Below are 19,180 nucleotides of genomic sequence, written 5' to 3'. Positions count from 1 at the left end.
AAAGTGAAATTACTCTTCAAACTACATTTCTCTCGCCTTCTGGGATTAAAAGAGGTATCCAGCATTTCTGTCCCTTCCGAATAAAACTCGGATCTGTATTACAATTTTATCCAATATAATTTCTGTTTAATGTGATAAGTAAATACAACCTCCTCTAAGAAAATTTTCCATGGCCTACCCCAATCACCCGGTAAGAATTATTCCTTCCATCTGGGCCACATGTCCATAAGAGATTCTGCCACAGTATAAGTGTTGCTGTCCAGGCTCCTTTCTCCCGGCAATAGACGGTGTGCCTCCTAACTGGGAGCTGCCCCCCACATCCCTCCAAATCCAGCACCCATGCGGATTCCAGAGCAATCCTTCCAAAATGCACTCCAAATAAAAATTATGCAGTATTTTCACATCACTGGCTAGACTCAGTCTAAACCCCTTCAGATCTAAGGGCAAACAACACGCTTCGTGATCAGATCTCATGTGGGTCCAACCTCACCACCCCTCCCTCCTCCACCTCTTACGCTGCACTCCTAGACCATCGTGACCTGGTTATACTTCCCTGAACAAACTATATCCTCACGCCACATCACTTTGCATTTGCTGTTCCATAAAAAGACCTTTCCCACTCTTGTCCCCCTGGGCAATTTCTACTCCATCAGGATTCTGCCCTCAAATGCTGGTTCCTCTGTGAGACCTCCCCTAACTACTGCAGTGAGAGGGTGGGGAAGCGCCTTCTGTGCTCCTAGGACATCTCCACACTCACAAGCACATGACTTCACTTTGCAACACCACCTCAACATATTGACCTTCACAGTTTACCAGCCTCTCGCAATCCCCGATACCCCAATCCAGACAAAAAATGAGTTTGAGGGCGCCTGGATGGCTCAGTGGGTTAAGCCGCTGCCTTCAGCTCAGGTCATGATCTCAGGGTCCTGAGATCGAGTCCCACATCGGGCTCTCTGCTCGGCGGAGAGCCTGCTTCCCTTCCTCTCTCTCTGTCTGCCTCTCTTGTGATTTCTCTCTGTCAAATAAATAAATAAAATCTTTAAAAAAAAAAATGAGTTTGAGATTAGAAATCATCTTTTCTTCTTTGTATCACCCAGTTCAGTACCCTGCACAAGGTGGACATTCAATAGTCAATGAACGAATGTAACTATCTTCCTTCTTACTTAAAAGTATCACCAGTCACCCGAATATCAGAACTGATGTCTGGTTGGTCTGGTTCCTCCAGCGAGGGCTCAAGCACCTGAAGGTTTCTCAGGCAGCTGCAGATCTGAAACAATTCTGTCTACAGATTACTCAGTACAACCCCTTGTTGACTGGAGTAACCTCAAGTAGGAATCTCTTCGGGCCCCGGAAAGTCTGCTTCTTTTTATAGCAAAATGAATCTTTGGATGGTTTTCTAAACCACTTTTCATGAACCAGTGAATATTCAAAGGAGAACGAAATTTAAAGCCTGTATAAAAGCTTATCCCTAAACAGGTGCTACATGAAACTTCTACTTTTGTCAGTCCTTAAATCTACCTCTCATAAATTTCTGTTTCACAAGGGTAATTATTTTATATACACTGAGAGCAGCATACAATAAAATACAAGTTTACAAAAAAAAAGAACAGAATCCAAGACACATAATAACAATTATCAAATCAAACATACTACGAAAGATTCATAAAGACATTAATATATAAAAAGAAAAAATTATTTTTTAAGTTGTGGTGGCTGTTATAGCATCTCGACCTTATTCTGAGACATGGGTACTTTTTTATTCCTTTGCCACATGTTGGGAGACAGTGGCAAGAGCTATCTCCTACTTTCTAAGAGATAAAGCAACTAAACATCATACCAATCAGCATTAAACAGTACGTTTTGCCTTAGATCAACAAAATACATAGGAAGTGTTAAGAAAAAAGGTAGAATAGCTAAGTCTTTTTATGAAGTTAGTATATGAGAATCCACCACATTTTGGCAAGCAAGAATAAAGAATTTTAAGAAATGTAAAGTTGAGGGGCGCCTGGGTGGCTCAGTGGATTAAGCCGCTGCCTTCGGCTCAGGTCATGATCTCAGGGTTCTGGATCAAGTCCCGCATGGGGCTCTCTGCTCTGCAGGGAGCCAGCTTCCTCCTCTCTCTCTGCCTGCCTCTCTGCCTACTTGTGATCTCTCTGTCAAATAAATAAATAAAATCTAAAAAAAAAAAAAAAAGAAATGTAAAGTTGAGGAATGCCTGGGTGGCTCAGTGGATTAAAACCTCTGCCTTAGGCTCAGGTCATGATCTCAGGGTCCTGCAATCGAGCCCCGCATTGGGCTCTCTGCTCAGCAGAGAGCCTGCTTCCCCCTCTCTCTCTGCCTGCCTCTCTGCCTACTTGTGATCTCTGTCTGTCAAATAAATAAATAAAATCTTAAAAAAAAAAAAATACACTGAGCTGGAAACCCTAAGTATCTCTTTCTAGTCACTATAACCCAAAAAGTGGCTGAGCCAAACTGAAAGGAAGAAAAGGCTGAGTAGTTGTGTGGTACATCTGAACTAAATGTCGGCACTGAAATCTTCCCAGGTGAACTAGGAAAATAAAATCTATTATAACCAGGTTTGCTCAATTTCAGTGGGCATTACTTGTCTCCACTTCAATTAACTGTGAACGCATAAATGTTGTGACAGGATCCCTTGAGTTTCAACTTAGAAAGTAAGTTTAGAAGAGTCCATGCGGGGAAAAAAAAAAAAGAACAGCTTAAACAGTCAACTTCACTCAATCATTTAAAAAACATTTATGCACATTCACTTCATGTCAATGTGTTTCAGGTACAGCAACAAGAGCTCTTTCCACAAATCTTATATTCTAGAGAGAACAGACAGGAAAGTAAATGAGATAATTCAGACAATGTGAAGTTGTATGAAGTAAATTCAAAAAGGTAAACAGATTATTAACTGAAGGAGAGAGTTCTTTTTACACAGCGTGTCAGGAAAGTCCTCTCTGAAATATGACTATTCATTTGAAGACATCAGGTGAAACTTTCCAGACTGTGGGGACAGCAAGAATCAGGCAGAAATGAGTTGGCATTTGGAAGTAAAAGAAGTTGGTGTGGGGGCACCTAGATGGCTCACCTGGTTAAGCATCCGACTCTTGATTTCGGCTCAGGTCATGATCTTGGGGTCTTGAGCCCTACAACAGGCTCTGCGCTAGGCGTGGAGCCTGCTTGAGATTCTCTCTCTCTCTCTCTCTCTGCCCCTCCCCACCCAAACCACACCACCCTGCTCTCTCCCTCTCTAAAAAATAACAATAATAATAATAAAGAAGTCGGTGCGGTGGGAGACTAATGATGAGTGGAAGACTAAGATAAGTGGTGTAAGTAGGTAGGAGTCAGATAGTAAGGCTTTGCAGTTACCAGTGCAGTACATGATGAAAAGAGCAGATGAGGAAATAGAGACTATCAACTCTTCAAAGTCCTGCTCTCTAGAGAAGCAAAGACACAGTTCAGTAGCTGAAGGGACGCATGACATCAAAGTAGTTTAGGATGGAAACCCTACAGCACGCTGTGCTGATGCCAACGATCCCACAGAGAAAAACAGTGATGACACAGGAGAGAAATGATAACTATAGGAACAATATTTTCAAGAGATGAGAGAAAACGGAATCCAGGACTTAAGTAGAGGTATTGGATTTTGCCGGGAATAGAGATGCTTTACCTATTTTAATATAAGAAAACTAGCAGACTGGGTATGAATATAGGTAGACTAGGGACCTCAGTGGAAGAAAGAAAAGGAAACTGCCCGGTGGTGGCTTTCATTCTCTCGAATAAAGACGAGGTCTAAAAGAATGAGGTAGAGAGAGAGGAAAGGGGGTTACATTGGAGATTTAAGGAAAGAAGAGGTCTGAAATGCTGATCTTCAGGAACAGACACACTAGGGAATTATAGGAATGCTGGCAGTATTGAATGTGCATTTGAAATGGAGACTACGTGCTCACAATGAGACCAGTCAGCAAGGTTATCTGCGTTTTTCTCCAGCCATGTTCAACTCTGAGCTATAACAAGCAAGTTGGCCAAGCTGGGTTTCATAGATGTCGAATTGTGCCACGTGAGTCAAACAAAAGCATACAGGGGCAAGGAAATCAAAGGGCGTTTGCAGTGGCAAGACTACAGGGTGGACTGCTAAATCTAAACTGGGGCAAGAGGGGAGAGGACGCGCGTGCTTCCCAAAGCATGTCTTACATCCTGAAGAGGTTGTAAACTCCATGACCAAACCATGAGTTCTGTACTACATCTCACCTGAAAGCACTGTAGGGTAAGACTCTGCTGATTCTCATATTCCAGGACTCCAAGTGACACAGACTTATCAGATGTACCAAACAAAAAATTAACCATTTTTTTAAAACCAGCTTTCTAAAGACCTTGAAAGAAAAATAAATCTGCAGTTGAAATGTCTTAGTTTGGGGCACCTGGGTGACTCAATTGGTTAAGCCACTGCCTTCCGCTCGGGTCATGATTCTGCAGTCCTGGGATCTAATGCTGAATCTGGCTCCTTGCTCAGTAGGAAGTCTGCCTCTCCCTCTGCCCCTCCCCTTCTCCTGCTCTCCCTCTCTCTCGATTTCAAATAAATAAATAAGACCTAAGAAAGAAAGAAAGGAGGGCACCTGGGTGGCTCAGTGGGTTAAGCCGCTGCCTTCGGCTCAGGTCATGATCTCAGGGTCCTGGGATCGAGTCCCACATCGGGCTCTCTGCTTGGTGGGGAGCCTGCTTCCCCTTCTCTCTCTCTGCCTGCTTGAGATCTCTCTCTCTCTGTCAAATAAATAAATATGTTTAAAAAAAGAAAGAAAGAAAGAAAGGAAAGGAAGGAAGGAAGGAAGGAAGAAAGAAAGAAAGAAAGGTCTTAGCTCTAAAGAGCAGATGACTGGGTTCCCATATTTCTATATGAACAAAGATAGCCACAGGACATTAATCAAAGGAAAACCGTGACAAAAGAAATTAAACTTAACCACAATTAGTTCACTTCTCAGAACAACAACCTGTCCCACAGAATCAAAATTACTGCATTTCAGGCCCTTGTTCAGCAAATGCTACCTAGTCAAGTGAACTGAAACATTTACACTACTAACTACAGCCTAACACATTAAAAGAACCCCAAAAGCTATCTAACCATCTGCTAAAACACTCTGTGTGTATAAATTACAGAAAGTCATTCATTTTTCCTACTTTATTTTTTCTTTACAAATTTAAATAATGCCAGAAAAATCCCAGAGAAGAAAAAAGAAACTTTAAGTAGGTTAGATGAACATAAAAATGATCAATATCATTTATACCTAAAGATTTCCAACTATTCTTTACCTGTGGCCAAACAAATGGTTTAGTCAGGTCAGTTCAGTGAAATAAAGAAAAACTGGGTCCAGGAAGCACGTTAAGGAAGAAAAAAAGGATAAAAGGAGGTCTGGTTCCCAGGCTGTGCTTCTACTTATAGCACCAAACAGAACAAACCATTAACAAAGAATTAAAATAGCTACGTTATCTGTAACACGAGAATACTAGATACTACTAAAGTTGTCTTTCTCCTCCAAAAATTCTATTCCTAACCTAGTGCTTTGGACTTCTTCCAAAGGCCTTTTTGAAAGAGGGTGATAAAAGATGTAATCTTTCAATTCATACGACTATTACATAGCCTCTTTCTCTGGATCACAATTAACAGAAAAGCCTGATGGGGGTTGGGGGGAGACAACCAAAGCCGAATATTTTTAAATCAGAAAAAAACTAGGCCAACTAAGCTAATTGCTGGTGACCCTCTCTGTCACATGCAACTCTGTGTTTCACACTCATTATTCTCACACCCTTCTCCTTCATTTCCCTTCCCTCTGAACCTCAGACCTATATCCCCCTAGAGGACTGGGAGGTTCCTGAAACCAAACACAACTTATTTTGGAAAACAGAAGTTAACAGTTTGTCAATTCAGGTCAAAGGTTCTTTCTTACCTTCACATCCGCATCACCAAATTTAGTGTCCAGTACATGCAGACACCCAATTTTACTCCTCTATATGACTTTTTAGACCAGGGATTCTCACCAGTGATCACTTTTTAGAAATGCGAAATTTCAGGTGCCACCCACACCTACTGAATCAGAAACGCTGTTTTAATAAAACGCACTCTGTTTTAAAAAGCTCTCCAGTTAAGATTCTGATACACACTCAAGTTTGAGAACCACTGCATTAAACATGCCAGGAAATCACCTCATTACTGCCAGTGGCAAACAAACAAAAACAAAAACAAAAAAAGCCTATTTTTTTTCTCAGCGGCCACTACTTACAAACGCTGGGGCCCATATCATACTATCAACCACTTCATTTCTGCCTCCCGCCTGCACAAAAGACGAACTTAAGAGTCAAATAAGTGAGTTTAACTTATGGTTCTCAGATTTAACAGCTCCATGACTTATAGCTAAAGTTCCCTCATCTGTAAGTTAGAAACAGTATCACATACCTCCATGAATGAGAGGTCACTTATAGAAAGATGCCTGGCACACAGAAGGCCTTTAATGAATTTAAGAACTTTTCCCTCTCTTCCCTATGACTTGTACCAAGTCCCTGCTACTTCGTACAGGCAATACTCCTCAAACACAGCACTCTGGCACTCCTCTGAGAACTGTCGCCAATGCCTTCTATACAGAAAAACTCTCTAATCAAGTTTTTCTTATGGAAAATACTATAGGAGGGAAATGAAGTACTTAGAGTCCCACAGAACAGCAAGTCCAAAAAAGGTAGTCCAAAAGCTAGTAGGAAAAGCAAATCATATAAAAGGGCACTTTCATAACTTAAAAAAAAAAAAGCATTAAACAGAACATAGGCAACATTCTCTTAAGTGGTCCAAGTAAATCACTAGCAGTTACTAGACAAAATGTGCCACTTGTGGGGGTGGGCAGTGTTAACATTAGAAAATGCAAGATAACTGGAATACATGACCCATATTAGACTGGTCGGGGCATTCAAAGTTCAATTCCCTAGACTGTCTTGGGCAACCCAGACAAATTCTTTGTCAAATACTTTATCCCAATGTTGTCACAATTTGGGGTTTCAAAAAAAATATGGTGTCACCAGGAGAACACCAATATTATCAATGCCATGAATGAGCCCTAAAATGTGGAGCGTATTACTTTTTTTTAAGTTGAGAATTTCGAGGGGATTTTACCATAAACAATTCCCAACAGTGGCTCCTCCCTCCCTCCACATCTAACATTAAGCCTCATACTGAAATGTGTGACCCCCTTGACTAACGAGCCCTTTTCAGAGGAACGAACGTAGATCAGAGCATGCGATCTGTCATCACGCTCGAATATTTCTTGCAGTCACCAGGCTGGGAACATTAGTTCAGGTGGCACTTTCAGCTTTCATTCCTACGGCTCCCGGGGATATCTAAGATGGGACAGCCCTCTGCTTTTGCTGCTCTGTGAGAGGAGCCAACAATGCAATCTGCGGGACTCAAGCGCAATTCAAGCGTTCCGTACTTTTTCGGGGAACATTTTTCCAGAGAACTCGGAAAAGGAAAGTCAGCCCCAAGTTCAAGGACACCATGCTGAGAGCAGTAAAACCACAAACTTCGCGCCTTGCCCTCCGGGAGCTTGAATTCCAGCATGGGCTCCTCAACGCACCAACCTAACAACTTCTATCCGCGACACACAGCAACGCGAGGATTTCTCAACTTTTAACAGTCAACACTGCTGACCCTCCCCTAAGCGCAGCCGGACACACTCCCCCTCCCCCCGGAACTCCAAAGCGAAAGAAGCCTCCCCTTCGCCCACTTTCACTGCCTCCTCCCACCACCACCGACCCAGTGTCCCCACCACCACCGACCCAGTGTCCCCAGGAGCCTAGCGCGGGTCCCGAGCGAGGCTGGGACCCGACGGCTGCTCCCGTCTCCGCGTCCCAGGACACTCCAGGAGTGGCTGCCGGGTACCCCGCGCCCCCCGCACTCCCCCTCTGCCCCCTAGCACCCCGCTCCTCCCTCCGAACCCGCCCGTCCCCGGGGGACTGCCCGCCGGTCCCACCACCTCTTCTCCAAACAAACCCGGAACCGGGCGCCGGCCCCCGCCCAGGGGCGGGCTGAGGCCCAGCCGGGCCGCGCGGACTCCCCGGCTCCCGCCCAGCCGCCCGGGCCGCTCCGAGACTCGCGCCCGGATGCAGGCGGGGAAGCGCCAGGGGGCCTGGGCCGTGCGCCCGCTCCCCCAGCCAGGGCAGGGCAGGACTCACCTTCGTACTGCAAGTCCACCAGGACCAGCAGGAAGGGGAACACCGAGCCCAGCCGGCTGGTCACAGAGCCGGGGGCCACCATGTCCGAGGGCGCGGGCAGTGAGGAGGAGAGAGGGTGCGGGGCCCACCAGCCCCGCCGGCGCTCAGGCTGCAGCTGCGCCCGCCCGCCGTCGGCTCTCGCTCAGGCCTAAGCAGCAGCTGGCGCCCAGCAGAGGAAGGCAGCGGTGGGCGGGGCCCAGGTGACGCTACGCCCCGCGCGCCGGCGCCGCCCAATCGCCTTCTTCCCGGCCGCTCTCCTACTGGGTTCGCCGGGGTCGTGGTTCGCGCTGATAGGCTGCGGGGACCGCCGCCCCGCCCCATCTCTGATAGGACAACGTGGAGGCACGAGACGAGGCTGCGTCCGCTGGTGGTGGAGCTGTCAGGGAGCTCCAAACGGCCGCGGCAGGTCGGAGGGAGGCGGCCCCGGGCGCCTGTGTGGCGGCTGCCGAGTCCGCATGCGCAGGCGGCGGGTGCCTTTTCGGGTCGCTCCCGGAGCGGTAGGTTAGCCAGGAGGAGGTTTTTCCGGTGCGCTGCTCACAGAGGAAGGTGAGGCCGCCGCGTCCGCGGTGAAAGGGCCGAGCCTACTCCCAGGAAGCCCGCGCGCCTGGAGTGCGGGTCTCGGAATGAGCGGGTGAGCAGCTGCACAGAGCCTGCTACGCCAGTCGAGCGTCTCGGAAGGATAGAGACTCCACGGGGGAGTGAGCAAGGAAGGGCCAGAGGCCGGAGCTCGGTGGAGTAGCACTGGCCGATGGAGCTCCAAGCATTTCAGGGACAGCCGAGAAGTACCTTAGTGACCTAAGGCCCCCGAGAATGGCTTGGAAGCCTGGGACGCCCCCACGCCACCCCCCACCGCGGGCCATCATGCCCAGGAAAGAGAGCAATTCTGGAAGATTCTGTGAAGAAGAAACCAGGGAGCCACAGCAGCTAAAAGAGCAAGGCGCTCTGGGGAGTGCAGCCCACATCAGCCCCGGCGGGGCGGGGGGGGGTTCCGGTTTGAACAGTTCCTCGCGTCTTGCGTTCATCCCAGGAAATTCAGCGAGAGAGTTGGGAACTTGAAAAAGATGAGATTCAAGCCACTCTACCCTTAAGTTTGTTCAAGACCATTTCCTCTGGCGTCCCCAACACAACCCAAAATGCATGTCATACCCCAGTAACGTTTTGGCCGGGGTCAAACAGTAATGCTTTTCTGTGTTTACTGTCAAAGGCAAACTTACTAATTTACCAATAAGTATAAAAATGAGTGTTGAATAAAACGTTCATGTAATATTTATGATAAGCAGATGTATCTTTGGACAGTTGGAATGAATACTTGATTTTTAAAATTGCTTTTTGTCCACACCCATGTTCATTGCACCATGACTTACAAGACACGGAAACAACCTAAGTGTCCATTAATGGATGAATAGAGAAAGAAAATGTGGCACGAATGCACAAAAGTGTGCACACACACGGAGAACTATTACTTAGCCATTAAAAAAAAAAAGAAGGAAATCCTGCCATTTGCAACAACAAGGATGGACCTTGTGTGCATTAATGCTAAGTGAAATAAGTCAGTCAGAGAAAGATAAATACTGTAGGATCTCACTTATGTGTGGAATCTAAAAAAACTCAGGGATACAGAGAACAAATTGGTGGCTGCCAAAAGTGGGAAAGGGGGGATGGGTGAAGGTGGTCAAAAGGATCAAACAAATGGCCAGGTACAAGTCCTGTGGATGTAATGTACAACATGGAGACTGTAGTTAACAATACTATATTGTATACTGAAAGTTGCTAAAGGAACAGATTTTTTTTTTTTTTTAAGATTTTATGTATTTATTTGAGAGAGTGAGTGAACAAGCAGGGAGGAGGGAAGAGGGAGAGGGAGAAGGAAGCTCTGGCTGAGCAGGGAGCCCAAGTCGGGGTAGATCCCAGGACACTGAGGTCATGACCCCAGCCAGAGGCAGACACCCAACCAACTAAGCCACCTAGGCACCCCTAAAAGAATGAATATTAGGGGCGCCTCAGTGGCCCAGTGGGTTAAAACCTCTGCCTTCAGCTCAGGTCATGATCTCAGGGTCCTGGGATCAAGTCTCTCATTGTGCTCTCTGCTGAGGGGGGTGGAGGCTGCTTCTCCCTCTCTCTCTGCCTGCCTCTCTGCCTACTTGTGATCTCTCTCTCTCTCTCAAATAAATAAATAAAATCTTTAAAAAAAAAAGAATGATATTAAAAGTCCTAATCACAAGAAAAAAAGTGTAACTGTGTGGTGATGGATGTTAACTAAACATAATCATTTTACAATATGTACATGTATCAAATCATTGTACACCTATAACTAATACAATGTATGTCAGTTATATCTCAATAAAAATTTTAAGATAGGGAAAGCTCTATGTCTTCTGATTTGATTATATGAAACTAATGATAATACATGTTTTATATGCAATGGGTAAACTCTTGAAAACAAACTTTCTAAATTAAGTGAAATTCTAATAGTCAATGTCTTTAAAAAGATTTCTTGTGAGGTTCTTATAAAAACACAAATCATAGGACTTTATTATTATTTTCCAGATCTTATATCTAAATTATAGATTTAGATATCTAGATATCCAGATCTCATATCTAAATTATATCCTTACATCTAAATCCAAGCATAGAAACAACTGCATTAAATGTAAATGTTATAAACAAAATAAATGACAGATAATGTCAATATGGATAATAAAAGAAATAACATGAATCAATTATAAGCTCTCTACATGGTATGATGAAACTTACACATAGTCAATTAATTTCAATGAGCATGCCAAGACAATTCAATGGGACAAAGGTAGTCACTCCCAACGAATGATGCTGGGACAACTGGATAACCATGTGCAAAAGAATGAAGTTGGACCCTTAGACCACACACAAATCTAACTCAAGTTGGATCACAGACCTAATTGTAAAATCTAAAACTATGAAACTCATAGAAGAAAAGAGTAGTATATCTTCATATTCTTGGGTTCGGTAAAGCCTTTTTTAAAAAAAAAAGATTTTATTTATTTATTTGACAGAGACAAGTAGGCAGAGAGGCAGACTCCCCGCTAAGCAGAGAGCCCGATGTAGGGCTCGATCCCAGGACTCTGGGATCATGACTTGAGCCAAAGGCAGAGGCTTTAACACACTGAGCCCCCCAGGAGCTCCTCAGTAAAGCCTTCTTAGATACTACACCAAAAGTACACGTACAGAGGAAAAGTTAAAGTGGATTTCATAAAAATTTAACATTTTTGTACTCCAAAGGACACCATCAAGAAAATGAAAAGACAATACATAGAATGGGAGAAAAACTGTGAATCATATATCTGATATGGGACTCGTATCCAGATGGTGTGTATGTGTATATGTGTGTGTATGTGTATACAAGTCACGGATAAAAACACAACCCAATTTAAAAAATGAGCAAAGAATATGAATAGGCATTTTCCCAAAGAATGTATATAAGTGACCAGTAAGTACATAGAAAGATATTCCATTATCATTAGCCATTAGGGATATGCAACTCAAAACCACAGTGAGATGCCGCCTCATACCCACTTTGATGGCTATAATCAAGATGACCAATAGCAAGAGTTGATGAGGATATGGAGAAACGGGAACTCTCACATAATACTATTGGGACTGTAAAATGGCACAGCCACTTTAGAAAACAAACATCAAAATGTTTAAATATAGAGTTACTATATGACCCAGCAATTCCTCTCCAGTTAAGAGAATTGAAAATATTTTCACACAAAATCCCTTTACACAGACATTCCTAGCTATTATATGTTCTTAATAGTCAAAGGAGAAACAATTCAGGTGTCTATCAACAGGAGTGTGTAAACTGTGTTAGATCCATACAATAAAATATTATTTAACTATAAAAAAGGAATAAAGTGGGACACCTAGGTAGCTCAATCAGTTAAGCATCTGTCTGCCTTTGGCTCAGGTCATGATCCTGGGGTCCAGGGATTGAGGCCCTTATTGGGTTCCCTGCTCAATGGAGAGTCTGCTTCTCCCTCTCCTTCTGCCCCTTCCTCTACTTGTGCTGGGGGCGGGGGGGGGGGGGGCTTTCTCTCATTCTCTCTCAAATAAATAAAATCTTTTAAAAAAAGGAATAAAGTACTGATACATGCCACAACATGAACGAACTTTGAAGAAGATTATGTTAAGTGAAAGAAACCGATCACAAAATTGTATGCTTCCATTTATGTGAAATGACCAAGATAGGTAAATCTATACAGGCGAGAAGATTAGTAGTATTCGGGGCTGGGAGTAAGGAAGAATAGGGAGTGACTCCTAATGTGTATGGGATTTCTTTTGAGGGCAATGAAACTATTCTTACATTAGGTAGTGGTGATGGTTGCACTATCTATGGATATACTTAAAACTATTTAATTGTAGGGGCGCCTGGGTTGCTCAGTGGGTTAAAGCCTCTGCCTTCAGCTCAGGTCATGATCCCAGGGTCCTGGGATCGAGCCCCGCATCGGGCTCTCTGCTCTGCGGGGAGCCTGCTTCCTCCTCTCTCTCTCTCTGTCTGCCTCTCTGCCTACTTGTGATCTCTGTCTGTCAAATAAATAAAATCTTTTAAAAATATATTTAATTGTACACTTTAAATGGGCATATCATATCAATTATAACTCAATAAAGTTCTTTTTTTTTTTTTTTTAAGTAGAGGGGTGGAGGGGTGACTGGGTGGCTCAGTAGGTTAAAGCCTCTCCCTTCAGCTCAGGTCATAATCCCAGGGTCCTGGGATCAAGCCCCGCATCGGGCTCTCTGCTTGGTGGGGAGCCTGCTTCCTCTCTCTGTCTGCCTCTCTGCCTGCTTGTGATCTCTCTCTCTGTGTCAAATAAAAAAATAAATAAAATCTTTAAAAAAAAAAAAAAAGGATCAGGATCGATTCAATGAGAAGATTAACTATCCTAAATGATAAGCACTTAACAGAGCTTCAAAATAACTGAAGCAAAATACTAGCAGATCTGAAAGGCGAAAGCAACAAATTCCAGTTGTAGTTGGAGACATCAACATTCCTCTCTCAGTAATAACTAGAATGAGTAGACAGAAAATCAGCAAGGAAAATCAATAGAAGAATTGTTCATCAGCCAACTGAATCTAATTGATTTATAGAACACTCTACCCAATACACATTCTCTTTAGGTGCACAAGGAACATTCACCAAGATAAACCATATTCTACATCATAGAACAAACCTTAACCAATTTAAAATATTTGCAATTATAAAAGAATTTAAATTATATAAAGTATGTTCTCTGACCATGTTACAATGAACCTAGGAATCAGTAACAGAAAGGTAAGAGGAAATACATCCAAATACTTGGAAACAACACACTTCTAAGTAACCCATGGGTCAAAAGGGAAGTCTTGAGGGAAATGAGGAAATATTAGAACTGCATAAAAATGAAAATACAACTTACCAAAACTTCAGGGACACAATCAAGGCACACAAATTCCAACACAATTACCATGACTCTCCCTACAAGGCAACTCCTGCACAGCCCCCTACAAGTAGCGAATAATGTGAAAACATAACCAGTGTCCTGTGGTTGCCCAGGCATGGAAAGAAAAATAGAGTTTGAGTCCAAAAGTGACAGATGTCATTTACATTTCCATTGGCCATAGTTAGTGACATGACTACATGTAACTTCAGAGGCACTGGGGAGTTTGTTGGGGCACCCTGATAGTCAATAAGCCTTAACCAGTTAGAAGGTTTTATGCCCAAGATGGTAATGGTGAAGATGGAAAGAAGTGGTAGGATTTGGAAAATATGTTAGAGGCAGAGCCAATAGGACTGCTGATGGGTGGGGGGTCTGGGGGGACAACAAATGAGGCCAGATTTAGGAAAAGCAGCCAGCCAGTTTAGGAGCCTGACAGAGGAACTAGAAAATGCAAAGGCTCTGAATTGGAAACATTCCTAGTGTGTTTTAGGAAGAACACGTTGAAATGTGATAAGCTTGGAGGACAGCAGGTGACATGATGAGTGCTGTCTAGGCCACTTTAAGGGAGGCTTGCTTGTATTCTACTGAACAATGAAATCTCAAAGGGCTGACATGATGGGATTTAGGCAGCATTCCCGATGTAAGGTGATCGGAGCTTGAAGTATGGTGGGAACAGCAGAGTTAGGGATGGAGAGAAGCAAACAAAGAGATGGGATAGATGGGAATAGGACCAGGTGAGTAACCAGGTTACATTCATTCGGTTAATTTGTACTCAATTGCAATATGAAATAGTGTAGCCTAAAATATATATTTTTTAAGATTTTATATATTTATTTGACATAGAGCTAGAGCCAGAGAGCACAAGTGGAGGGAATAGCAGAGGGAGAGGGAGAAGCAGGCTCTGCACTGAGCAGGGAACCTGACGCAGGGCTCGATCCCAGGACCCTGGGAGATCATGACTTAAACTGAAGGCAGACGCTTAACCATCTGAGCCACCTAGGCACCCCTAAAATATTTTTGATAGCTCTCTAGGCTCTGGAAAGACCACCTGGCAAGAAGACACAAAAGGTTCCCTCGTTGAGCCTCTATTTCAAATTCAGAGCAGTGGTATGGAAACTAAAATGAGAAAACAAGCAAACAAAAGGACCTAGCTAGAGCCTAAGCCATGAAAAACATTTCCCTGGACTAAAAGTAGTGGGGGAAAAACCCACAAAGTCACGTAAGCAGAAGCCATGGTAATACTAGTCCATGTTTTAGATCTAGGAAGGGACCAAAGGTAACCCAGAGACAGCCTCCCCGCTCTCCCTGGCGCTCACACCGCCACAGCAGCTCTGTTACGATTGCTCGCTTACGTGGAATTGTAGAAACCCGGGAAAGGGGAATCTAGCTGCTCCTGATGGGCTCTGCAACATCAGCCTGGAACCAATAATGTGAAGGGAAGAGAGGGTGAGCACAGAAAAAAAGAAAAATGGAAAAACAAGAAAGCAGATAAACAATAACTTCCCTCTCCTCTCAAAATGGAACTGCAAAATAAAAGTTCAAAACGTATCAAGAACTGTGATGCTAAAGGAGTGGCTGGGGGGCTCTGTCAGTTAAGCGGCTGTCTTTGGCTCAGGTCATGATCTCAGGGTCTGGGGATTGAGCCCCGCATCGCATCATCGCATCATCATCATCATCATCATTATCATCATCATCATCATCATCGGGCTCCCTGCTCAGTGGGGAGTCTGCTTCTCTCTCGCCCTCTGCCCCTCCCCACCTGCTCGAGCACTCTTTCTCAAATAAATAAATAAAATCTTAAAAAAAAAACCAACACTGTAATGCTAAGAAAGACAGGCAACAAATCAACAACAGAACCTAAGCTCACATAAGAGGAAATCAACTTTATAGACTAAGGATGCTTTATAGACATAAATATAAGAACACCCACACAATACATCCAATATAATACATCCATAAATACAAGAAAGGAAGTACAGAACAAAACAGGCATAAACAAAATGAGAATGGGTAGTTGTAAATAATTGTATCAATTTCTTAGGGCTGCCATAATAAATTGCAACAAAGTATATTGTTTAAAAGCAACAGAAATTTATTTTCTTATAGTTCTGGAAACCAGAAGTCCGAAGTCAAGGAGTTGACAGGGCCATACTCTCTCTGAAGGCTCTAGAAAAGAAACCTTCCTTGCTTTTCCCTCCTTTCCGGTAGCCCCTAACAAACCTTGGCATTCCTTTAGCCTGTAGTACACCGTTCTAATCTCTGCTTCTATTTTAATGTGGCATTCTTCTATGTGTTCTCTCCTCTTCTTCTTACCCAACTACATCTGCAAAGGCCCTATTTCCAAATAAAGTCACATTCTGAGGCTCTCAAAATTCAACTTGAATTTTGGGGTGAAGGGAATTATTTAACACATCACAACAATTAATACAACTCTTAGAAATTTAAAAAAAAAAAAGATGAGCGCCTGAAATTTGAAAAAACAAAACAAAACAAAACAGGAAACACCAAATACACACACACACACAGGCAGAACCTACTAGATTGAATAACATCTAAAACACAGTGAGAGAATTAATAGTAGAAGACATTTCAAAGCATATCACCATCAGAAACTCTTAGACCAAGCACATACAAAAATCTGAGTAGGGAGTGGAAACTCCTAGGAAATCTTAGTAAATGCAAGCAAAAATTTAACAAGCTTTATCTAATACTTAATCTAATAGCCCTATATGAAGAGAGAGACAGAGGATCTCTGCCTAACAAATAGGACTTTTTTTTCCTCAAATACTCATAGAATACTTCTAAAAATCTACCAAATTGTAATTCACAAAGAAAGCACAAATTCCTAAGAATCGTTTTCATATGTTTCATGTCCCTGACTTAGTGCAGTTAAATGAAAGTCCACAATAAACAGATTTTTTCCAAGTCACATGTTTAGGAATTACAACAACAACAACAAAAACCTGTCTCTAAATTAGTCTTGGGAAAGACAACATATCACCAAAGTTCCACATTACCCAAAGCAAGATGATAATGAAAACACTACATTATCATAATTTGTGGAATGCTGCTAAAACAAGTGAAATGAATGATGCATTCAGCTCAGCATTCAGAGCTAAAACACTATAAGACAGAAATAAAGAAACAGGAGGAAAGAAATAATGGAAAAAATGAGCAGAAATTACTACATTGGGAGTGGCAAAGAAATATGCGGAATCTAAACCAAAAAGGTCATTACTAACAAAAGTTACAAAACAGACAAAAATGAGCAAGCTTACAAAAAAAAAAAAACAAACAAACAAACAAAAAACAACCCGCAAAAGAAAAACAAGAAAAGACACACTAGAATTTAAAAGGAGCACACACGGGAGTGCCTCGGGGTCTCGGTTTGTTGAGTGGCTAACTTTTGATTTGGGCTCAGGTCATGATCTCAGGGTCCTGAGATCAAGCCCGGGGCAGGCTCTGTGCTGAGCTCGGAGTCTCCTTGAGATTCTCTCTCTTTCTCCCTCTGCCCCTCCCCCACCCCTGCTCACTCTCTCTCTAAATAAATTAAACTTAATTTAAAAATAAAAGCACGTGTGGTGCCTGGGTGGCTCAGTGGGTTAAAGCCTCTGCCTTCAGTTCAGATTATGATCCCAGAGTCCTGGGATCGAGCCCCATGTCGGGCTCTGCTCAGCAGGAAGCCTGCATCTCTCTCTCTCTCTGCCTGCCTTTCTGCCTACTTGTGATCTCTGCCTGTCATATAAATAAATAAAATCTTAAAAAAAATAAATAAAAGCACGTAACTACAAATTGGTGGAGATGTTTTGATTTTTAAGATAAGACACTGATTGTCTTTATGCCACCAAATTTGAACAAAGAGATGAAAAGAAAAATAGAATGACTGAGTAAGCTATTGAAGATAGTAAATTAGTAATTATAGGTCTCTTCCTAAAAAAAGCCACTGGCCCCCATAGACCGTAATCCCTGCTTTACACGTATTTCAAAGTATTTTTTAAAAGACGAAAATCTCTCTGACTCATTTTAAGAGGCTTGGTGCTAAAATTGGAAAGAAAAAAAATCATCAAGTAAATTATGAGGATGGATAAAGCAGGTTTTTTTAATTTATTTATTTTTATTTGTTTATTTACATAACAGTGTTCATTGTTTTGGCATCACACCCAGTGCTCCATGCAGTACGTGCCCTCCCTATTACCCACCACCTGGTTCCTCAACCTACCCCCCCCCCCTCCGCCGCCCCTTCAAAACCCTCAGGTTGTTTTTCAGAGTCCATAGTCTCTCATGGTTCATCTCCCCTTCCAGTTTCCCTCAACTCCCTCTCCTCTCCATCTCCCCATGTAGCAGGGTTTTTTTTTAAAGATTTTATTTATTTACTTGACAGACAGAGATCACAAGTAGGCAGACAGGCAGGCAGAGAGGAGGAAGCAGGCTCCCTGCTGAGCAGAGAGCCAGATGTAGGGCTCGATCCCAGGACCCTGAGATCATGACCTGAGCCAAAGGCAGAGGCTTAGCCCACTGAGCCACCTAGGCACCCCTGGATGAAGTAGTCTTAAGCGGAATATTTCCAAACCAAATACGTGTAGCTAAAAATGAAAGGTAACCAAGAAGATGGGATCCAGGGATACAAGGATAGATCAACATCAGAACATCTTTCAATGAAATACATCAAGTTAACACGTGGATGAAAAATCATTCCAATATAATCAATCCCTAAATAAACTACAGCTGTTGTTCATGTTTCAAGAAAAAATAATTTCAGCAAAACATGGAAGCAAAACTGCTTTAACTTGGTAATTGATATTTATCAAAACTTCTACTTTGAAGATGGTAGTGTCCGGACAGTATCTCCTTTCCTTCTTGGGAATTGGCCAAGGCCACCACCATCACCACAACAAATAAGAAACAGAAAAGCTAATTAAAACCTTAGCAAAATGTAGGAGCACGCTGGGTCTCCGACTCAGTCAGTGGGAGGGATACCACACAGAAGAGGAATCAGACAGGAGACGCCTGCTTTAGAATGCACACCTAAAAAAAAGTGGCAAGATAATTCTTCCAACTCAGAGGCATTTCTTATAGTGCTGAGCCCAAATATCTTGTTTGCAGCAAGAAGAATGAGATGCATTTGTTGGCGACAGAAGCAACTGAGGACACACTTTGATTCCAAGAGGCCAAAGATAAGGACCTGAAACATGACTCACTTCCTTATTAACTATCGTTTCCCGGATGCAATTTACCACCATCGCAGAAGGAGGGAAGAGAAACTTAACACCGTGATCAGCTTTATGGTTACCTGTCTCCCCTGGCACGGGAGAAGTAAAACCTAGACCAATTCATACAAATCCTTGGGTCATAAGAAACATGATGACCAGTATGGAACAGCCACAACACAAACTTCCTACAAAAACGATTTTAGGGGGCGCCTGGGTGGCTCAGTGGGTTAAGCCTCTGCCTTCGGCTCAGATCATGATCTCAGG

General features: G+C 43.1%; 1 protein-coding gene across 1 annotated transcript in view; it reads right to left on the bottom strand.

Moving 5' to 3' along the window:
• DNAJC3 (DnaJ heat shock protein family (Hsp40) member C3) overlaps positions 1-8,432 on the bottom strand; it is a 53,585-nt gene extending 45,153 nt beyond the window's left edge. The window contains exon 1 of the mRNA XM_045978341.1: positions 8,215-8,432. Coding sequence (XP_045834297.1) covers positions 8,215-8,296 — 82 coding nt within the window. The 5' untranslated portion in view covers positions 8,297-8,432. The remainder of the gene's footprint in view (positions 1-8,214) is intronic.
• Between the last annotated feature and the right edge of the window lie 10,748 nt (positions 8,433-19,180).

This window comes from Meles meles, chromosome 14, assembly GCF_922984935.1.
Source record: "Meles meles chromosome 14, mMelMel3.1 paternal haplotype, whole genome shotgun sequence".
In the NCBI taxonomy this organism is placed as follows: domain Eukaryota; kingdom Metazoa; phylum Chordata; class Mammalia; order Carnivora; family Mustelidae; genus Meles; species Meles meles.
Note: the sequence above shows the minus strand (reverse complement) of the source record. Positions and strands in the feature narration are given on the sequence as shown.